The sequence below is a fragment of the Stegastes partitus genome, unplaced genomic scaffold (genome assembly GCF_000690725.1).
Source record: "Stegastes partitus isolate 25-593 unplaced genomic scaffold, Stegastes_partitus-1.0.2 Scaffold1686, whole genome shotgun sequence".
Taxonomy (NCBI): Eukaryota; Metazoa; Chordata; class Actinopteri; family Pomacentridae; genus Stegastes; species Stegastes partitus.
In genome coordinates, this window is record NW_007579417.1 from 55781 (window position 1) to 77229 (window position 21449).

Here is a 21449-nt window from a genome sequence, read left to right on the forward strand (position 1 = left end):
AGAGAGAGAGAGAGAGAGAGAGAGAGTCAAAACCAGCCATCAACCACATGAAAAACAGAGAGTCTTGCAACACATGGTGTGGCCCTCAAAGAGCCCTGTTCTTAACATCATCTAGTCAGACTGGGATCACATGAAGAGAAATGAGACACCAAGACTGACTGAATCCACAGAAGATCCTCAGCAGGTTAGGTTCTCCAGGATGCAGAGCGACCTTCAAAGAAGCTTGAAAAACTGTGTGCAAGTGTACCAAGATGAAAAGCACTCACAGCAAACGGTGATTGGATTTAGGGTTTTACTCTTTACTACACTTTGAATAAAGGTAGCTGGTAAATAAAACTACTCATGGTATTATTTTTGACAGCCTCCCTAAAACAGCTGTATAGCAGGTCTTGTGTAAGTACGAGGTATCTCACTCATATCTATATCATTTAACAGGAACGGGGAAAAAACAACAACAAAAAAACAAAAACATAGTGCTCAAGTTGATTTGTCTTTCATTTTCAGTGAACCGGCATGCTATGTCCATGTTATGTGCCCTCTGAAGCTGCAAAAAGCAAGATGAGGAATGCTGGCTGCCTGCTTCCCCTCCTGTCAGTCTTAAAACTATAACCCCTATACCGCACATCCGAGGGAAGCATTGTACTTTTTACTTTACTACATTTATTTGACAGCTTCAGTTATTTTTCTAAATAATATTTTTTTGTACACAAACATATAAAGAACTTCTAAAATATAATGTTTAGTTATTAAATAAACTCACCAACAGTTTATATAGAGTACAGTTGTAACGATTAGTTGATCAATTAGTCAGCTGACAGAAAACTGACAACTTTTATGACAACAGTTTAGAGCACTTGTGACAGCATTTCTCATTATTATTTTTTTTACAATCATTGACAGAGAAAATAATCAGCAGGTCATTCACTAAACAATCAGAAGTTGCAGTTAATTAAAAATAAATAAATAAATAAATAAAATAAAAAGTTTAAAAATGAACTGCAGCTCAGCCAGCTACAGCAGTTCAATCCAACTTTCACATTAAGGAATGAGTATCCTGTTAAAAACAGTCCAGCAAATAGCAGGCTTCAGGGAAGGTTCCCTAAGGGTTACTTTGTGAAACCTCGAGAGTCTTCAGGGAATGTTTACTACAGAATATTTTGTAAACCTTCAGAACCTGTTGTCTTGCTTTGAATACTTTTGTATTCAATACTTTAAGTAGTCTTTGGGACAATACTTTCTTTTCCTTAAACAGTGTTTTCGATGCAGGGCGTTCATTTGTGGATGTCTTGCAGGATGCTGTCGGTGCCGTCAGCTGAGCACTGGCTCTGAACACCTCCTCCACACATGTTGACCTCAACCTGTGACTGGAGAAGGTCAATGGAGAAGTAGGGCTTCCCAAATAAACTCTTTTTCCTTCCCCTTTGCAAATTCCAATTTTCAGTGACTTGTAAAGAAAGGTGTATGAAAAAGATGAGACAGTACAAAGCTCAGCGGCTGTCAGTTCTGCAAATGAAACAGACGAAACCAGAAACCTAAACGCTCACATTGATCTACTTAATCAACTCAACTGGCCTTTTAATGAGGGTTTGCACAAATTACATTACACGATGACTGGAGTGAAATATGCATAGATCAACTTTAAAAATGTTGACATGAAAAAATACTGAACGTAGGAATATGTGTGAAACTGAAAATATTCTGGATGTAACGGGATATCCAGGGTGTTGTCTCCTCCTAGCGGCGCTGCTTAAACATTGCAGGTAGTCGCCATCTTCCGTCGCTGCTTGATGACGAAAGTGTCGTCGATGAAGGTCGACAGACAACACATCAACACATTGTGCAAGTGTCCGAGCACAGCAGAAAGCAGGTCGTTGTTGCGTCTCTCCAGTTCGCCTCCAGACATGTATCTTGTGCGTTTGTGTGCTTCAACCAGCAGACGTTTGGTTTTTAAGAATCTGTCCGTGGAGTCCGTCCTCACAGGTCGGTCAGCTGGGCTCAGGTCCGCTAGCCTGTTGTTGTTGTTGTTGTTGTTGTTGTTGTTGTTGTTGTTGTTGCCGCCTTCATGTGAGCCGGGACTACATTCACCACCTGATGTTTTCAACACTACCAGCAAAAGCCAGAATTACTCAGTAGCTTTAATATGAATGTCATCACAGTACTGTTAACCAGGGCTAATTCAGATCTTATGATGGCACCATGTTATGCTGCAGACAGACAGACAGATGGACAGTATGCAGCAGAAGTGAGTCCAAGCCTGTCAGATATCACTTCCACCTCAAATATATCAAAACTGTATAATCTCTCATTAACAGCATTATTTCTCAGCAGAGTGTTTCCTCTCATGTCCAGGTTCCAAATTAGAAACCCGGTGTTCCTTTATACACAACAGACTCCTCCTGTGAACAGCCTCACTGCGTGTCGATGGTTATACATTTAGTTGTGAGAACCAGAACTGTGTCAGCTGTGGACCTATAGGCTATGTCTATCTGCATGTCTGCATCATTACATGGAAAAGAAATCCCGGTGAAAGTGAAAAATGTGAATCGGGAAACACAGTGACGGCAGTAACCAGGAGCTCCTAGTGCCACTAATCTGAGACTCAGTCATGGTTCTTCTAAAGGATGCCGAGGACGATTAAGTCTGTCATCAAAGATAATATTGAAAAAAATGAAAGATTTGAAGCTCAGCAATGAAAAATACACAGACTTGAGTGGCATTGAGTTTTTACTGGGGGGGGGGAACTGTATTTTTAATATAGTAATTCTTAACTGCTCGTTTTTAATAAATGCTGTCGTGTTGAACTGTTACCATGAACAGTTACTGAGAGGTGACACAGTTTTGATTCACTTGACATTTAAACAACATTGCACAAGGGTGTGCTCACTTTGGTTGTTAACTGTACACATTCTATGAATGGCCCTTTTTTTTTATTTTTTTATTCTGAAGTCCCTGTTGTCATTTTCAGGATGTTCACGGATGGCCAGTGGAGCAGTCGAGGACAAGAAACCGCTGAAGAAAGCTAAAACCCCACAGGGACGGTTTGACAGCCTTGACGACAAGAGCAAAGATGTTCTGGAAAGTAAGATTACTTTTGCTTGCTTAAGACTACTGTTTGTCACTATAAAAACCACACAAACTCAGATAAAGTAGAATAAAGTACTGCCATAGAATTATAACTCATCAGACTGAAAAAACCTTTGAAAAAGCCTTCAGATGATTAATCAGCACTCAAAAATAAGATGTGTTTAATTAAGAAAATGTAAGGTTCTACAGTATTCTATAAATTCTATAATTACTTTTATTGTTAAAATAACTGAGCTTCAGTGATGATATTGAGCAGTGGCGGCAGTTAACTGAATAAATAAGTGTAATCATGCCTCTGCATTAGATTCATTGATATTGATTTCAATACCAGCTGTTGGTACATCAGTAGAAAAAAAACTTTGTTTCCCAGCACCCCACCACACAAGCACATTTGTTTTGACAGTAGAAGAATTACACTTGTCAGTCTTAAAGGTTTGCCTTTTATCTGATACATGAACTGATCCTTTTGACATTACATGCATTGTGTCAACTTTGTTATGCCCTCCAAGTTTAGGCTGTGCAACCCAACAATAAATCCTGCCTACATAAATCTTTAATGTTTAGTTTAGTGTTTTTTATGCTGTACAGGCTGTATGTTGCGTTTCTTTTGAGTTGCAATGCATTAAACTGAGATGCATTTCTAATACTTTATCAACCCCATTTATACAGCGTATGCAGACTCACCTCATAGGAGTACATTAAATAATTCATCAACAGCACAGACTACAGCCTCCAAAATGATCATGAACTTAAATCAGTGTGAAAATTCGCTTTGAATTCTTACATTCTTGGAAACAAATTCAAAGTTCACATACTTGGTTCTCCCAGAACTTTCTTCTGCTTCTCACAAGGCTTAGTTTTCTCAGTTGTTATTACGTGACAGTATTAAACTCCATCTGCTAGGAAAGGGTGTGCAATGTGGTTGAAAGTTTAGGAAAATGCAAGTAAGTTTACCTTGGGTAAAGATTTTTCGTCTATGCTACATTCAACCCCTCATGGAGGAGTGAGTTAGAATTTGTTTTATCCAGCTAAAGCTAATAAACTGGACTCTGTGTGCAGTATAAACTGAAGAAAAAGCAGTCATAGACGGCAAATATCTGAACTAAAGCAGCATCTTTTATTTTGAATTATTTTCTTCTTGTCATTCAGAGTTTCCTGATGATGTGAATCCTGTGACCAAAGAGAAAGGGGGTCCTCGGGGTCCAGAGCCCACCCGCTATGGAGACTGGGAGAGAAAGGGCCGCTGTGTTGACTTCTAGTTCATTCCCTGTAAATGTGATATGTTCCACCTATATTATGTCTGTGTAGACAGATGTACTTGTTGAGGCTGTTTTGGCTTTGAAGTCAAATCTCTTTTTTTTTTAAGTTTTTCAATCAGAAGGTTAACATGAGGCAGAGATACAAACTGTAACTGTGTTAATACTCACAGGGAGCTTGGTGAATGTTTAGCTTCAATTTTGGACAGCAGTGTAACATGTCCATTTCAACTTGTTTTTTTTCCATAAATGTTTCTTTATGGGCCATGCTGACTTTGTTGTCCCTACCTCAACTGTAGACAGAGAAAGAAGGACTTGTGCTATATGTGACATATATTGATGCAACTTTCATGGTATTTTGTTACATATGTATGGCTGCAGAGTAACAAGGGAGTACCCGTAAGTTTCCAGTTGCAGGGCAAAAAATTGCTTCATCCATACTGTGCAGTTTTCCCTGACAGACACCACACCTACAGCTAGACAAAGATGTTTGTTCTGGCTAATTGATCTGCAAAATGATGAAAGCACTTCTCTCAGATGTCACACTGTTTTTATTGTGGCTTTTTAACCTCAAGCTAATTATTCAACACAATTGTCGTGTTTTGTCTCAGCTGCCATTGCAAGTTTAGATCATAATGATTGATGACAACAGATGCTGGTGTTTCTTGCTGGTGAGACACATATTGTTGTCTGTAAAATTGTGTTTTACATTTTGTGATCTCTTTTCTCTACCGTGCAGAGAGCCATCTAGTCTTCCTGGCCGCGCTCTTTTCTTGACGTGCACAGCATCGTCAGCATCTGTTTTCTAAGCCTATCACTGTTGTGGTGGTCTGCACTCACTCTCTGCAGCAATAGATTTCATACTCAGTCAGCTGTGGAAAGCGGTGGGTACAGGAACACCATCAGCTTCCCAGCATACATTATTAAAATGCTTGTGAAATGACAATTGTTGTTTTAATAATCTAACAGTACATCAGATGTTTAGACTTTTTGCAGAAGATCGTTTATCAGCCTCATGTAAATTGGTAAGTCTGAGTAAACATCCAGGGTGGCTACGTTACCCTGGTGGCAGATCTCTCTTATCTATCTGATCTATCTGTAGTTTATCAAAAAGGCTGTTCCATTTGACAGTTATTTTTTGCATTGTTAGATAAAAGGTGATACAAAAAAACAAAAAAAAACATTAACTAGAAAGACTCTCAGAGAGTACATCCTCTACCAAGGCCAATGCCCTATCAGTTGTAACCAAAGTGGTTATAATTATTGTGTTCTTCTCATGACTGTGCTCCAACTCTTAACCACATTTCATTAAATTCAGTTTGGTAGTTTTTGTGTAACAGACTGACAGACAACCCACAATAATCACATACCTCTGAGTGTTGGAGGAATTACCAAAATTGATCTCTAATTTGTCACTTTTGACTAATTATCCAATCAGTTCAGCTCCACATAAATTGTTGGTTGAAGGATATGAGGGTCATTTATCCCAAGAGCCCCCTCGGAGGGTAGTCCATCCTGGCTCCAGATATCGACATTCTGTGTTTACTTTGGGTCAGACAAGGGCTTGCATGGAAAGGCTTACACTGCTTAGCCCAGTATGTGTTGTTCTGTGCAAGTTCTTGTTTTCCCAAATCTCTGGAATAGAGGTGACAAGAGCTACAGTAGATCCGTAGAGCTACAATGACTTGCAATAAGTGTATCCGGTCTGATAAAGTTGTGCACTCCGTTAACTGGGCTGTGCTCAAAAAAAGAGTTTCAAAATATTAAGGATGTGAACTTCAAAGGTGGACTTTGTACACTGTTCTGCTGCAGGTGAGAGTGAGACATGAGTGAGTGCTGCTCCTGTACACTCACTTTATCGTGTTCATAGGTATGAATATGAAGGGGATTCTGTATACAAGACCTGAATGTTGATCGCACAGATGTGGTCAAAATTATTGAAACTGACCAAAGTAATTGGTATCCTCTGTTCTCTCGATAGATAGAAACTTTATTGCTCCTTTTCAGGAAATGATTTTGTTACAGGAATTACAATCACAGTTAAGAACCCACATATAATGCTAAACAGATGATTTAATCAAATATTCAAACAACTTTTCTCAAAAATACAAAAACTTACTGAAGACTTAGAAGCAGGTAATAAAAAATAGTTGTGGTATGTAAATGTGTAAAATATACAGTATAGAAAATATGCAGTGCAAAACTGTAGACAATCTATAAAGAAATGTACTGCATGCATGGGGCACCCCGCTACCTCAACTGGATAAGACGACGACCCATATACAGGGCTGTAGTCCGCGATTCAGTGGGCGCAGTTTGAGTCCAGCCAGCAGCTCATTTGCTGCATGTTCTTCCCCCACTCTTCTCCCCATGTTTCCCTGTCATATACAGGCAAAAAAATGTCCAGAAATAATCTTTAAAAACATATCTATACCTCATGCAAGACAACTTGCATATCTAAAATCTCCATATAACATAAAATACAAAATATATAAACAAGCATGGAACAGTCTTTAAAATATATGTAACATCTGTATAAATCTACATCAATGATATAAAGTTGAAACCAGAAGTTTACAGACACTGTATAAAAAGACAAAACATTTTTTTTATCACTGTCTGACATTAAATCAGACTAAACTTTTCCTCATACAGTTTAAAGGCAATGCTACCAAATACTAAGGAAGTGTACTAAACTTCTGACTTTGAAGAAAGTAATAAATCATTCTCTAAAAAATTCTCTCCCTCATTATTCTGGTGTTTAGCAAATACAAATAATGTTGGTAATCCTAACTGACCTAAAACAGGAAAAGAGCAGTCTGATTTATTGTCAGACAGTGAAAAAAAAAAGTTATATGTCTTTTTATACAGCGTATGTAAACTTGAAGTTTCATGTCAAGGTGCAACCACATGTCCACAGTTATAAATATTGGATATGGAATCCAGATAATAAAAACACAACCAGAACATGTGCCACCACCTGGGCATCACACATGACAGCATGATATAGCATTTTGCTTTGTCAGGTTGATTTTTCGTAGAATGTATTTAAGGTTAACTTTGCCATAACAGCTTGAAGCAATGAGAAATAAGTCAGATGTTTCCTTGTGGTAACTAAAATGATCTCTGTAATCACATATTTGCATTTAATTTCCAGAGATATTAAGTTATTAGAAAGCAATACTAAAACTATAACAAATACTGAATACATTATTAGAAGTAAATTCTTTCAGGACTGTGTGTATCGGTTAGGAAGTAGAAAATCTGTTTTAAAGGCTTTTGTAGTTTACTGTCTGCTTTGTGTGTCATCCCCTTAAAGAACTCAACAGACACAGATGTACTGTAGTTCTACTCATCGGGGGAGTTGAAGCAGTGAGCTACTTCAGTCTGATGAAAGTTATAATGAGCTCATGTATTTGTCAACACATCAAAATGTACTTTGTCTTGCTGCTGATTCTCTATTTGTAATAAATCTGAATTGTCGACCTACATTCGTTGACTTGATATTTTTGTCCACATCTAATGTGGGAAACACCAGTGTTGTGGACATTTTTGTATTTTCTGGGCCTGGTTCAGACAGAGGACTGCTGTTTTCCTTCCTGCTGGGTGATTGACAGCTCCCTATCAGTGCACTTATCATTTGAATGTCAAGGACTTCCAGAAAACCCCATTTTTGGGTGACTGATGGAAGCCAGTCAGCAAATGAAGAGACAGAGAGCGTGAAAGAGAGAGAGTGGGTCAAAGATGAAACAAGAGCAAACAAGCCTCACTCTTAGTTTAGCCAAGCACAGTAAGTGCTGGCTGGTGAAAGTGACTGGAAGCTGGATAAAAGTCAGTCCAAACTATGTCTAAGCTGAACATATTAATGTTGTTCTTGTTGTTGTTAAATTTTTTTCACCAAATGAAATGAATCTACAAACATGTAAGATGTCCATCAAATTGTTAAATAAGTGTTTCCTGAGAAAGGTCAGAAAGGTTATGTGTCATTTTATACAGTGTATGCAAACTTCTGGTTTCAACTGTATATATACAATACTTAACAAATGTATTAGCCCACCACCTAAGGTTTATGACACAGCTGGTCTAAATGATAGAGGTGATTAAGATGCCAAATCATATTTATTTACTTGCATTCCTGAACAGAAATTTTTGTTTTAGTAGTTGAATGTGATGCTTAATGAATTTCTGACTTCTCAGAGAAGCCCAGTTAGCCGGCTCAGATTTGGGTATAAAAAGGTGAATTCAATTTGAAATTCCTCACTCCTGTTCAAAATGGTAGGACGTCAAGAGCTCACTGAAAATAAAAGGGGCCATTAAACACTTCGTGATACTGGATGGTCTCTGAGACAAACAGGGAAAGACATAATGTGTTCTCACAGTGGAGTCAAGTATGATTTGGAGTCAATAGTCGAGACTGGTACTGACAAAATGCTCCAAGGAAGAGGCAGGAATCGAAACTTAACTGAAGCCAGACAGAAGTCAGACACCTCAAGATCTGAAGGACTAGAGACAGAAGGAAGCTCATGCTGATTGTCAGGCAGAGATGAATGCTTCTAGATCAGAGTCTGAGAAAGTCTCCAGAATGACCATAAGAGGCGACTGATGGAACAAGGCTTAAAGGGAAGAAGAGCTGCTAAAAAGCCATTATTGAGGCCTGCAAACATCCAGAAACACCTCAGATTCGCAAGTGAGCACAAATACTGGACTGTTGGTGACTGGAAGAAGGTCCTCTGGACAGACAAGTCCAAGTTAGAACTCTTCGGTCAGCATTGTCGTTTTTTATTAATGTTTTTAGAACGTTTTGATGCCAGATGCATTGCACCCACAGTGAAACACGGTGGAGGTTCCATTACGGTATTGGGTTCCATCTGTGTAAACAACATGGGCAAATTAGTGAGAACAGACGGCATCATGAACGAGAGCGTCCACCACAACCTGTTAATGCATCATGGAATCCCTTCTGGACTGAATCTGATTGATCGTGGGTTCATATAACAAAGCTGTGCAGAGATTATTTCCATCCATCCATTATCTACACTCACCTGTCCAGGGTGTCCCCTGTCTTCGCCCTAAGTCGGCTGGGATAGGCTCCAGCCCCCCCGCGACCCTAATGAGGATTAAGCGGTGTATAGAAAATGGATGGATGGCATTATCTACACTCACCAGCCACTTTATTAGGTACACCTTACTAATATCGCGTTGGACCCCTTTTTGCCTTCATAACTGCCTTAATCCTTCATGGCATAGATTCAACAAGGTACTGGAAACATTCCTCAGAGATTTTGTTCCATATTGACATGATAGCAACACGCAGTTGCTGCAGATTTGTCGGCTGCACATGTGATGCAAATCTCCTGTTCAACCACATCCCAACGGTGCTCTATTGGATTGAAATCTGGTGACTGTGGAGGCCACTGGAGTACAGTGAACTCTTTGTCATGTTCAAGAAACCAGTCTGAGATGATTCGCGCTTTATGACATGGCGCGTTATCCTGCTGGAAGTAGCCATCAGAAGATGGGTACACTGTGGTCATAAAGGGATGGACATGGTCAGCAACAATACTCAGGCAGGCTGTGGCATTGACACGATGCTCAATTGGTACTAAGGGGCCCAAAGTGTGCCAAGAAAATATCCCCCACACCATTACACCACCACCACCAGCCTGAACCGTTGATACAAGGCAGGATGGATCCATGCTTTCATGTAGTTGATGCCAAATTCTGACCCTACCATCCGAGTGTCGCAGCAGAAATCGAGACTCATCAGACCAAGCAACATTTTTCCAATCTACTATTGTTCAATTTTGGTGAGCCTGTGCGAATTGTAGCCTCAGTTTTCTGTTCTTAGCTGACAGGAGTGGCACCGGGTGTGGTCTTCGGCTGCTGTAGCCCATCCGCCTCAAGGTTCGACGTGTTGTGCATTCAGAGATGCTATTCTGCATACCTCGGTTGTAATGAGTGGTTATTTGAGTGACCGTTGCCTTTCTATCAGCTCGAACCAGTCTGGCCATTCTCCTCTGACCTCTGGCATCAACAAGGCATTTGCGCCCACAGAACTACCGCTCACTGGATATTTTCTCTTTTTCGGACCATTCCCTGTAAACCCTAGAGATGGTTGTGCGTGAAAATCCCAGTAGATCAGTTTCTGAAATACTCAGACCAGCCCGTATGGCACTAACAACCATGCCACGTTCAAAGTCACTTAAATCACCTTTCTTCCCCATTCTGATGCTCAGTTTGAACTGCAGCAGATCGTCTTGACCATGTCTACATGCCTAAAATGCATTGAGTTGCTGCCATGTGATTGGCTGATTAGAAATTTGCGTTAACGAGCAGTTGGAGAGGTATACCTAATAAAGTGGCCGGTGTGTGTATACACCGCTTAATCCTCACTAGGGTCACAGGGGGATGGAGTCTATCCCAGCTGACTTAGGGCAAAGGCAGGGGACACCCTGGACAGGTCGCCAGTCTATCGCAGGCCTACACAGAGAGACAGACAAACAAGCACACTCACAGCTTAAATAATTCTGCGTTGAGGAGAGGGGCAAACTTTCCTCGGACCGAGCTCATTGACTGGTACTGGGCCATCCAGAAAGAATAAAAACATTTTATTTTTTAAATTTTATTTCCGGCGGAGTCTGCAGGATTTTTATTTTGAAAAATAACTAGCTCGTTCAACGTCACCTCCGTCTGTGCTTGTTTCCCGCTACTTGACTGTAGTTTTCCTGCCCGGAAGTTAACCCGAGCCTTTAATCTAACAGCTGCCAAAAAAAAAAAAAAAAACGTCTCTGCAGAGCTTCTTTGAAAGAGGGAGAGACTCGATGCTGAGACACAAAAAAGTAAACACATATTTATCAATTAAAAGTAATTCGTGCAGGAATAGATAAGACAATTATAATTTTTTTGTGTGCGCGATGACTGGTCCATAGAGAATTGTCTTGCTTGAAACCGGTCCGTGGTGCAGCAAAGGTTGGAGACCGCTGTCGTAAAGTGAACATTTGTAATCGTCACACTGAGGGGCAGTAAAGAGCCACATCTGCCTGCTCCTCCTGTTGAATGCTGCGTGGCCTTCAAGTACCGCCAGCAATGTTGTAACTACAACAATTAAGCCCACGAATGAGTACAATAAAGACGGTATTTTTTTTCTGTTGAACTGTGCCTTGAACTGTGCTCGTATTCCAAACACTACATGTCACATACGTGGTATAATACACAACTGCGACCCTTTTCTTTCAGAAAGACGAGTATTATGCTGTTTGCTTATTCCTAATGTTATTATTAAAAAATCGTATCTGGGTGGAGGCCTTGAAGGCAGCATGGCTGAAGGCGCTACAAAGAGGAGACGCTGGGAGCTCGACCACTCTGCTAAATGGGGTAAATATGTATATGTATGTATATGTATGTCAGGTTTTCACTCGCAGACAGGGCTGTAACGGTTGCTGCAAGGATTTAGCAGTCAGACGACATAACTGCACATTTTAAATAAATGACTGTTGGACTGACTTCCGCCAAACACATTATCGGCATTGGGCGGAAGAAGTGAGATACTAAAAATGAGTGGTTTCGTTTGGTGGACCATTATGGTGCCGAATTCACAGGAAGATCCCACAGAACTGTGAGACGGGCTAACATGGGTTCTACTGGCGATGTACGTTTGTCGATAAGGACACATTTAATTGCAAAACTGTTAAAACGAGTGCAATACGGGTTGTGCAGTTTTCATATTACAGGCATCGCAGTGGACACTGCATTATTTATAGGTTATTGTCTCAGGCTTCAGTCAGCCCCTTAAGTGTCTGTCATCTTCACCGGTATACTTGTCTGGGCACCGGTTGAACAGGACCAAGCGCAGGACCGGGCCGTTAGCAGCTCTCTAACCGGACTACAATGGCTCCGCTCCGTGCAGGTCGCTGATGTTTGGTGTCACGGCTGGTTGCCATGGCTACCGTGTGTTTGGCATCCTGCGTGTGTGTACGTTGGAACAAAGGTAAAGGTGAAGCTAGTGGAGCTGCACGATATTGGAAACAATTTCATTGTATTTTGCGAATGGTTTTACAGAGCATTATATTTATGTGAAACAAGAGAAAGCATTCCAGTTCAGCAAAGAAGCAAGTTTAGTTAATCCTGCAGTCTTTGATTGATGTTTTCAATTCAGTTTAATTTTATATATATATAATCAGGTGAAGACCTTACACATTTTAAACAGAGAAACCCAAAAAATCCACAGTTTCCTCTGGGTTCCCTCTGGAATCTAGCATCACCCTCTCTAGGCTATAGCAATGGAAACCATGATGGAGGATACAGTGAGAGGTCTACCCATCACCACTCCAATTCCTGAGAATAAGAAGATGGGGGAAAATAGGTGGCACTGCCATGACTGAGACATCACTGGGATTTTGAAAATGTCCCCTTTTAGCAGTCTGCATAAATGTAGTGAAGAAGTCAGTGGGTATGAGACCCTGGTTTACCAGTGGACACTTTGTTGTAAACCTGGACAAAGTTAAGCAAAACTATCTGCATGGCATAATACTGCTAGAGTGGAAAACTATCTATTGTTCATAAAGTGGTTTAACTGGTCCTTTAGGCACAATATTCAGTCTTGGTTTGACCATTAACTGCAGCAGTGAGTTCATGCTCTGTACAGTAAATACTGGGACTAATTTGGGCAACAGATCCTATTGTGCCGTTTCTATCAGATATTGTAATTTCATTAAAAAGAGATTTTTTTTTTATTCTTAATGTCAAACTTAAGTTAAGTATTTACTGTGTAATAGATTTGAAACATCTGATGAAGCATTACCATTTGAAATAAAATGAAATATGTGACTGTCACACAAGGAGAACAGCATGAAATTGCAAAATTTTTGACACAACAGTTAAGCTGCACTGTATGAGGTGTGCAGCCTTTGCAGTTTGCTAATTGTTTTAAATCCAAATCTTGATTTGAGATCGATTATATGTTTAGCCCTAGTAATTTCAGCGCCATGGTCACCATTTTATAGATATTTTGAATTTCTTTGACTTTCAGTATACTAAGATGTAAAACATCACAGTCTAGATGCCTTGGTGACCACAGGCTCATTGTTGACCAGACACTGACATCGCACACTGTGTACTGAAATTCAAATATAGTTTCCTCTTGTTGATATATAAAGTGGGCATTCTGTCAGTTTGCTGAAGTAAAAAGGAAGTAATAAACACACTGCAGCTCTGTTATTGCAGTAAGCCAGAAGCAGCTGTGTTAACTGAAAGCATATGTTAATAAGCATACAATAGTTGATTAATTGATTTGTCTATTAACTTAATCAGCAACTAGTCTAATGATTGAATGTTTTGAGAATAGAATGAGTTATTATAATTGTAATATTTGTATCGCTTACCTTCTGGTAATCAAACATGATGATTTAGCTTTTCAAATGGGAGGAATTTGTTGAGGGCTGCAGGGTGGCGCAGTTGGTAGCACTGCTGCCTCGCAGCAAGAATGTTGCCGGTTCGCGTCCCGGTGGGGGCACCGGAATCTTTCTGCGTGGAGTTTGCATGTTCTCCCCATGCAGCGTGGGTTCTCTCCTGGTTCTCCGGCTTCCTCCCACACAGTCCAAAAACATGTTGAGGTTGATTGGTGATTCTAAAATTGTCCGTAGGTGTGAGTGTGCTTGGTTGTCTGTCTCAAGGTGTGGCCCTGTGATAGACTGACGACCTATCCAGGGTGTCCTCTGCCTTCGCCCTAAGTCGGCTGGGATAGGCTCCAGCCCCCCGCAACCCTAGTGAGGATTAAGCGGTGTATAGATAATGGATGGATGGATGGAATTTGTTGAACTGGCTTTGGACAGTAGGAAACTGTGATGGATATTTTTACTGTTTTCTGATGTTGTATAGACCAAACAGTAAATCTAAGTAATAACTCTCAGATTAATCAATAATGAAAATAATTCTTGTAGCATGGTTCTGCTGTCAGTGTTGGTGACTTTTTGGGTCGAATATATTTTTGTATTATTCTTTGTCCCTTTTGAGACAAATTTTTGCACTTTGGGTGTCAGAATTTTTCTCCTCCTTTTTTTTTTTTTTTTTAAAAGACATTTTGGACCCATGAAAACATCTAAACAGCACACAAAAACAAATTCACACAAACCAATTGTGGTTGGCATGAGGGAGAAACACTATGAAGTTTATCTTAACTTAAACAGAAATGGGTTTTATGACATTGCTGCTACATCAATCTGTTAAAGTGACAGCATTCTGTCATTCAGAGATACAGTTGATGTCCACATTTTTAGCCCCCCAATAAAATTTTTGTTTCTTTTTTCAACAGTTTCCCAAGTGCTGTTTAACAACTCAAGGATTTTTTTTACAGCTTTTCCAAACATCCTAGTTTTATTTTAGATGCTACATTATTTTACTTTGCACACAGAAACACATTTATTGAACAAAAAACAAAAACTACCAGGGTCAAAATTGTTAGCCCCCTTGTTGCTAATAGTTAGTTGTGTATCCTTTTTGCTGGATAACAGCTTGCAGTTGTTTGTTGTAGTTTGTAACAAGTCTCTGACACATCTCCTGAGGAATCCCAGCCCATTCTACCTCGGCAAATCTCTCAAGCGCCTCCAGATTTGATGGTCTTCTGGCATGGACCCTGGTCCTCAGTTGACCCCACAGATTTTCAGTGCAGGCCAGTCAGTTACTTTGGTCTTCTGAGGGTAATTCCTCACCAGAAGTGATGTATGTTTTGGGTTGTTGTCATGTTGAAAGACAAAGCAACAACCCAGACACAGGGGCTAATAATTTTGTCCCCAGCTGTAGGTCACACAATATTTTTTCACACAGATGGAACTAGACAGTACATCTTATGGTGCACATTGCATTGTAATACACTAAAAGAGACTAAATCAAAACTAATAGCAGCTTATCACACTGTTGAAATAATGAATATCCTTGTTTATGAATGATTTCCCTAAACAATCAAAATTCAGTCCGTATGTGATGATAACCTAACTACTACTTTAACATGAGTAAAAGTAAAATTCCCCTAAGGCTGTGATGCTCAGGACTGAGGATGGCCGCCGTACAACAAATAATTTAAATGCAGGTGATGAACTGTGGCTGTGAGTGTGACAGCACCTCTGCTTGAGGTGAAGAAAAGTACACCGTGACTAAAATCCTGATCTCTCCCTCCTGTCTCCATGTTGGCGATAACTTATAATTATAAGTACTTGATGAAGTTACTACTGTTGTTTCACAGGTGTAGCTATATGCAACTCATTTACTTTGGAGTTGCTCGTGTGGAGGGATCAGTATCAGATGAGAGAATCAGATCAGTACATGTGTATAGATACCACATTAAAAAGCATGTTTTACTCTTTGGTGTGGAAAGGTGAAGAAAAAGTATGAATTTTGGTAATGTTTCTGAACCTCAACTGAAGCTAACAGAGAAACAGTGCAGACTATTTTGTTCTACATAGCAGAATCCCTATGTTTATACTGGGTTGTTTCCATGCTTGTCAGCACAAAAAGGCAGAAGACAGAGCAACTACTAAGCATTAACAGAGTGAACAGTGTCTCTGAGGTGAGGTGTCAACATGGTGTTCTTGACTCTGAGAAGCTGCTGACCCACTGGACAGGCAGTATTCCTCCTTGGTGAAGTGGGAAACACTGGCAGGTCTGAGCATGCAGTCTTAATGAAATCAGTCAGGTGAAGAGCAACACATCATTGCACTGCTTGGACCTAACTGGATGCTTATCAGGCCCGCTGCTTAGTGATCCCACAACAACAGGTAGAGACATTCCACTCTCTGGACCTGGAAGAATGTATGTGCCACTTACATGTTTGTTTTGTTTGGAACAAATGAATTGATTTCAACCTGTAGCCTTAATTACAGCAACTGTTCTAACATTTTCCTGTGTTCCTAAGTGTCCCAAGGAGTTTCGTCTGTTGCAGTTTAAGTGAATATTGTAGCTTAAAACAATATGTCTGGTTCAAACTGCACTTATTATAAATAATGCATCAAGGGATAATGTAAAAGATTTTGCCTGTCGTGATTAATCCTTCGTGACGAAGCATCAACTTTGCTCTTCTTCATGTTTTGTATTGAAGTCAGACAATGCAGATACAAAGGCGGATCAAAAAGTTTTGAGACTGTACGCAGTGCGAATCAACAGTGTACAGTAACTGTCATGATATTACATGACATTACATTATCAACAACAGAACCTGTGTGGCACACATTTTTGTGACCAGTAGTAGGTGTGCGTCTCGGATTACTCCATGGACCTCAAACTGGAGCAGCGAAGAACACATCACATTCTGTGTAAGACAACAAACATCAGGTCTGGAGTGCACCGGGAGCATGTTCATTGTTTTCTTAAACATTCATGTGGTTGTGCACTGGGAGTTACGCCTCTTCAGTCACAACCTGAACTATGAAGCTCTCCCAACTTCTTGAATTGACTTTTCTTGACAATCCTCTCCAGTCTGCCATCATTCTTGTCACTTGTGCAACTTCTCCTACCACACTTTTCCCTTCCAGTCAACTTTACATTGATATACTTTGATACAGCACTGTGCCAACAGCCAGCCTTTTCAACAAGGACCTTCTGTGGCCTACCTCCTAATGAAGGGTGTTGATGATCATCTTGTGGACAACTTTCACATAGGCAGTCTTCCACAGGATTGTATGTACTGAATTAGACCGAAAGATGCACAGTGTTTTTGCTGTTTGAATAGCAATTTACTCAAACTTGAAATAACAATTACAAACTACAAACTACAGTTTGAGATGCTGGATTTCTGATTCTCATGAGTTGTATAAAGTTTTTATACTTTCTGTCTTAAATGCTTGTCTACATAAATATCAGATTTTCTCAACAGTAGTCAAATGCTGTTTTTCATTTGTTTGTCATCTTATTTTGTTTCTCTCCCTCAATGGATGTTGCATTCCATGTGATTAAGACAGATCAAATTACTATAGACAAAGGTGCTGTGGCACAGACTTGTGGCCTTTGAGTGCCCTCTATTGGTTCTTCAGTGTTACAGCAGAAAGAACTATAGGGAGAACACAAAACATGAAAAGACAAGGCAAGCATCTTGTGGTGACTGTGGCAGAGTTGGTAGAGCAGGTGCCCCAAAATCACAAGTTCACAGGTTTGATATCCACTTCCTACTGTATTGAACTATACAAGCTGCAGCATATGCTATTGTATATACACTGCTGCCCGTTTATTATCATACCCTCGGTCCAGGATGGAATTATGACTATATCCAGGATATTCCAATAAGCGGGCTTCAAGAAAAATGGGAAAATGGGAAACATCAAAGGGACAGTTTCTTGGAGATCAAGAAGCAGATCCCAGGTGAGCAAGTAATTGACAAAGAAACCAACACATTGCCTTCCGCGGCTGACCAGGGTGTGATAATCTGCCATGCATGACCGACGCCATAATGATCGGCCAACCATGACTTTAAACAAGCAAAAGTTATTCCTGGAATCAATTTTGGGGAATTTTGTTATGACAGAAACCGGGATTATGACATTATTCTATGACAATAAATGGGCTGTTTCACTGTAGGTTATATAGGAAATGATTTAGGACTTCGACATGTCATGATTATAAATGGGATATTCTATAAAGCGGTATGACATTAAGTGGGCAGCACTGTATATTATTCTGATAAGTGTTTTGTCAATCCATACTGCTACTGTATGTCTGAACATGCTCTGCCTGTTTCTTGTGTCATTCTAGGGCTCTTGTGTACCTCAGCTCAGCAACATAATGTTTGCTGTTAAGTTAACACTGGACAGAAACCACCACCTTGCAAGGTCTGTGGAAATATAAATAACAACCAAAATAAACAATATTAAATAATGTTCACACTTTTATAATGCTAAACATGTTATATTTTTTTAGCTGACAAGGCCCTCCTGCATTTTCTTTGTCCAATGGCAGCCCAGGGATTCAGCCACCGATGGAAGTCGCATCTCCGAGAGTTCAAGCACAGCAAGAGGGGCTCGAGTTTGACTACAAAAGACAGTGAAAGAGGCAAGGCAGAGAGAAAAGCCAGAAGAGGGCCACACAAAAGTGTTACAATGGCAGCCACCTCCAGGTATCTGACAGACAATCAGTATGTGATGCGAAAGCCTCTGTTCTCTGCCGAAGAGCACACATCTATCTTAAAGAAGACACATCCACAAAACTCCACAGAGCAGGTGAGGAGAACAGAGATGAAGGGAGTTCTCACAGAAAAATTTTATTTTTTCTCCTTGAAAATGAAACAGCATGTTTTGAATTGTAGCAACGACACGCCCCTTTTGGACATGTACTCTGTTATGCAAATACATGGATAATTTTCCATGTCAGTCTGATAAAGGGCCATGCATGAAGAAGTCATTGTTCTTTGAAAGTCACACATCAATTTAATTAAGTCAGACCTAATAATATGTTCATAACACTTCCAGCATTTGTCAGGTCTGAATCCCATCACATTAAAGTAAAAGTTGCAGCTGCAGCTCAACCAGCTTACATGGATGACTTATAAATAGTAATTTAATATTAGGGCCAGAAATAATAAATAATAATGTTAAATATCAACTTCTGAAATAAAGTTAAAATTTCAAGAAAAAGTTTTAACATGAAAAAAGTAAAACTATGCTTTTTCTGTAAAAAAGAAAAAAAAAAAAAGAAAGTAACAAGGTAAAGTTATAGTTGTGCAAAAAAAACATCATATTAAAATACCAAAGTCGTAGTTTATGAGGAAACACTTGATACTTTGAGAAAATCAGTAAATTGCTTACACTGCACTATAACTGTTACACAGGCTAAACCACTCTCATATTACTCACATGAGTATTAAAATAAACAAATCAAATTTACAGCTTTGTCCAACTAAACAGACTACACTGCTCTCACCTGTCCACCACAATGAGGTACTAAAGTAAATAAATCAAATTTACAACTTTGTCTCATTATGACAATAAATATTTTTGTCAGACATTTGCTTGTTTGCTACCTAAATATTCTACATATACAACCCTTTACCCACAGTGACTTTCTAGGAATTTCATGAATAATAAAACAATCTAATAAATTCTGACATTGATGGCAGTAAGTACTATATTAATATTTAAAAGGTTTATTTGTATACTATGCATGTAGTTGAAATCCTACCATTATAATTTCTTATTTATGTCTGTTTCCTGCATGTAGAAGAAACAATTGGATGTTACCAGAAGAGAACATACTGACATGAAATTCCTGACCAGACCAAGAAAAGCACTAATCCCAGAGAGCTTCAACCGCTATGACAGTGACATCTCACCTCCCTCGAGAAAAGACCTCAGCTCACCATTGGGTGCCTCTGAGCTCCAGACCCGGCTGTGCCTTGAAGAACTTACTTTTCGATCACCTTTGGCTGACAGCAGAACGGCACAACAGAGCCCCTCAAACTCCATCCTGGAATCCCAGAGACTTAAACCTCCTCTGAGGCCACAGCTGACCTCCACAGTCTTGTATCCTACCTACACCCCTCGCTCAGAGTATTCCAGGTCAGGCCAGACTCAGCTTCGGCTAGGAGGGAGGGAGGGAAGGGGTGGATGGGAGACCAAAGTAGGTTCTCTGAAAGAACATTCAAAAGGAGGCCCTGAGTCTCCCTATCAAGCAAACTACTGGGCCTGTGCCATCCCTAAAGCTTTACCTCCATCTCCAGACAGACACTCTGCATCCTGGGATCCAAATAAAGAGTACCAGACCCTGCTGAACTACACTTATCCTCTAAGACCAGGACAGGTGGTCAGTGAGCAAGACAGCTTTGAAGTCCAGACAGAATCTTTACTCCAGACAGACCCCAACCTGCAGGACTCCGGAATTGAATTGAACCACTTTTGTAGCTCCACTAGCCTATCAGGGTTGGACTTTTCTATAAGTGGGACAAGGCACACCAGAAAAAGAAGCACTCATAGTGCAGGTCATAGGTCACCTGAGCTGCAGGACTTCACCAGATCCTCAGATGGTCCGCTCTCAAGTTCCCATCTCTCTCTTATGGACCCCATGATTATGTCCTTGGACAGTTTGGACAGAGGTACAACAAATTGTTACAAAAGTGATGGTCGCTATCGTCAGCGCCATGTGCAGTCCTCATCCTACTCCACCTCCACTGCTTTTATTCGCTCCACCAGTGTTCTTTCTCAATCTGGGTGTGTGTGTCGCGAAGTGGATGAGGAGTTTTGGCCCCTTCCAGAGCAGCTGGAGGAGCTGCAGCTGCTGTCCAAACAGGTCAGTGCTGTGGACACTCAATGACTTTCACTCAATTTACTACAAGTCAATGTATTAAACCGCAATTATGAAAAGGGTTTTGTTTTTCAGCACTCTGCTTGGTGGTGCATTCAGAGACACCTCAACATTCTGAAACAGTCAGCTACTGAAAATCCTAACAATTATGATTTTATAATGTCAACAACTGTGAAGGGCAGTCGGAGAATGGTGAAAATGATTACATAAATGTGTTTATTAAATGGCAACATTTGCAACATGAATATCTTGTGCATTTGTGTAACAGTATAACACACTGCATGTTGATTCTTTAACAACAGTCCCTTGCGTGCAATAATAGCATAATATTGACGAAACTATGAAGCTGCATTGTGATCAGCAACAACAATCAAGCCTCAACACATGAATAACTGGAAGGTAGTTATTTTTCAAAACATGGCTGACCATCAAGTCTAATATGAGGGACTTTGTTGTAAATAAGCTAAAACATGAAACACTGTTGGTGTGGTCCGTTAGTGCTAAGGTATAGTCACAGCAGTTACCTTGACCTCTTAAGACTTTTATCTGATCATTCTGGTTTTCAGTGTCTTTTCAGTAATGTGCTGTGGTCCTGTCAGGCTTAAGAACATTGTAATTTATGAAATGGTCTGACATCAAACACAGGAGACAAGTCTGGAGCTGTGCACCCACTCAAAGTTAGCAAAAATACCAAATATGTCAGGCTCAGTGCTGGTGAAATGTATATAAAAAGATACACAAACACCTGGAATATTAACAAGTTTCTAAAAATGTGCTGTAAAGAAAGACTGTTGTTATTATTGTTGTTATTATTATTATTAATAATAATAGTAA

The 21449-nt window shown here is 40.0% G+C and overlaps 2 protein-coding genes across 4 annotated transcripts in view; both read left to right on the forward strand.

Moving 5' to 3' along the window:
* Nucleotides 1-1801: 1801 nt before the first annotated feature.
* Nucleotides 1802-5286, forward strand: sdhaf4 (succinate dehydrogenase complex assembly factor 4). The gene is made up of 3 exons (XM_008301567.1): nt 1802-1980; nt 2966-3079; nt 4234-5286. The coding sequence occupies exons 1-3, from the start codon at nt 1806-1808 to the stop codon at nt 4341-4343; spliced, it is 399 nt and encodes a 132-aa protein (XP_008299789.1). The 5' UTR covers nt 1802-1805; the 3' UTR covers nt 4344-5286.
* A 6355-nt stretch (nt 5287-11641) lies between these two features.
* cep68 (centrosomal protein 68) overlaps nt 11642-21449 on the forward strand; it is a 16620-nt gene continuing 6812 nt past the window's right edge. For 2 of the 3 annotated variants that reach the window (XM_008301568.1, XM_008301570.1), the window contains exons 1-4: nt 11642-11714; nt 18075-18151; nt 18240-18538; nt 19536-20600. In XM_008301568.1, the coding sequence (XP_008299790.1) occupies nt 18272-18538; nt 19536-20600 (1332 nt within the window). In that variant the 5' untranslated portion in view covers nt 11642-11714; nt 18075-18151; nt 18240-18271. The remainder of the gene's footprint in view (nt 11715-18074; nt 18152-18239; nt 18539-19535; nt 20601-21449) is intronic. The other variant, XM_008301569.1, reaches the window with a different exon arrangement.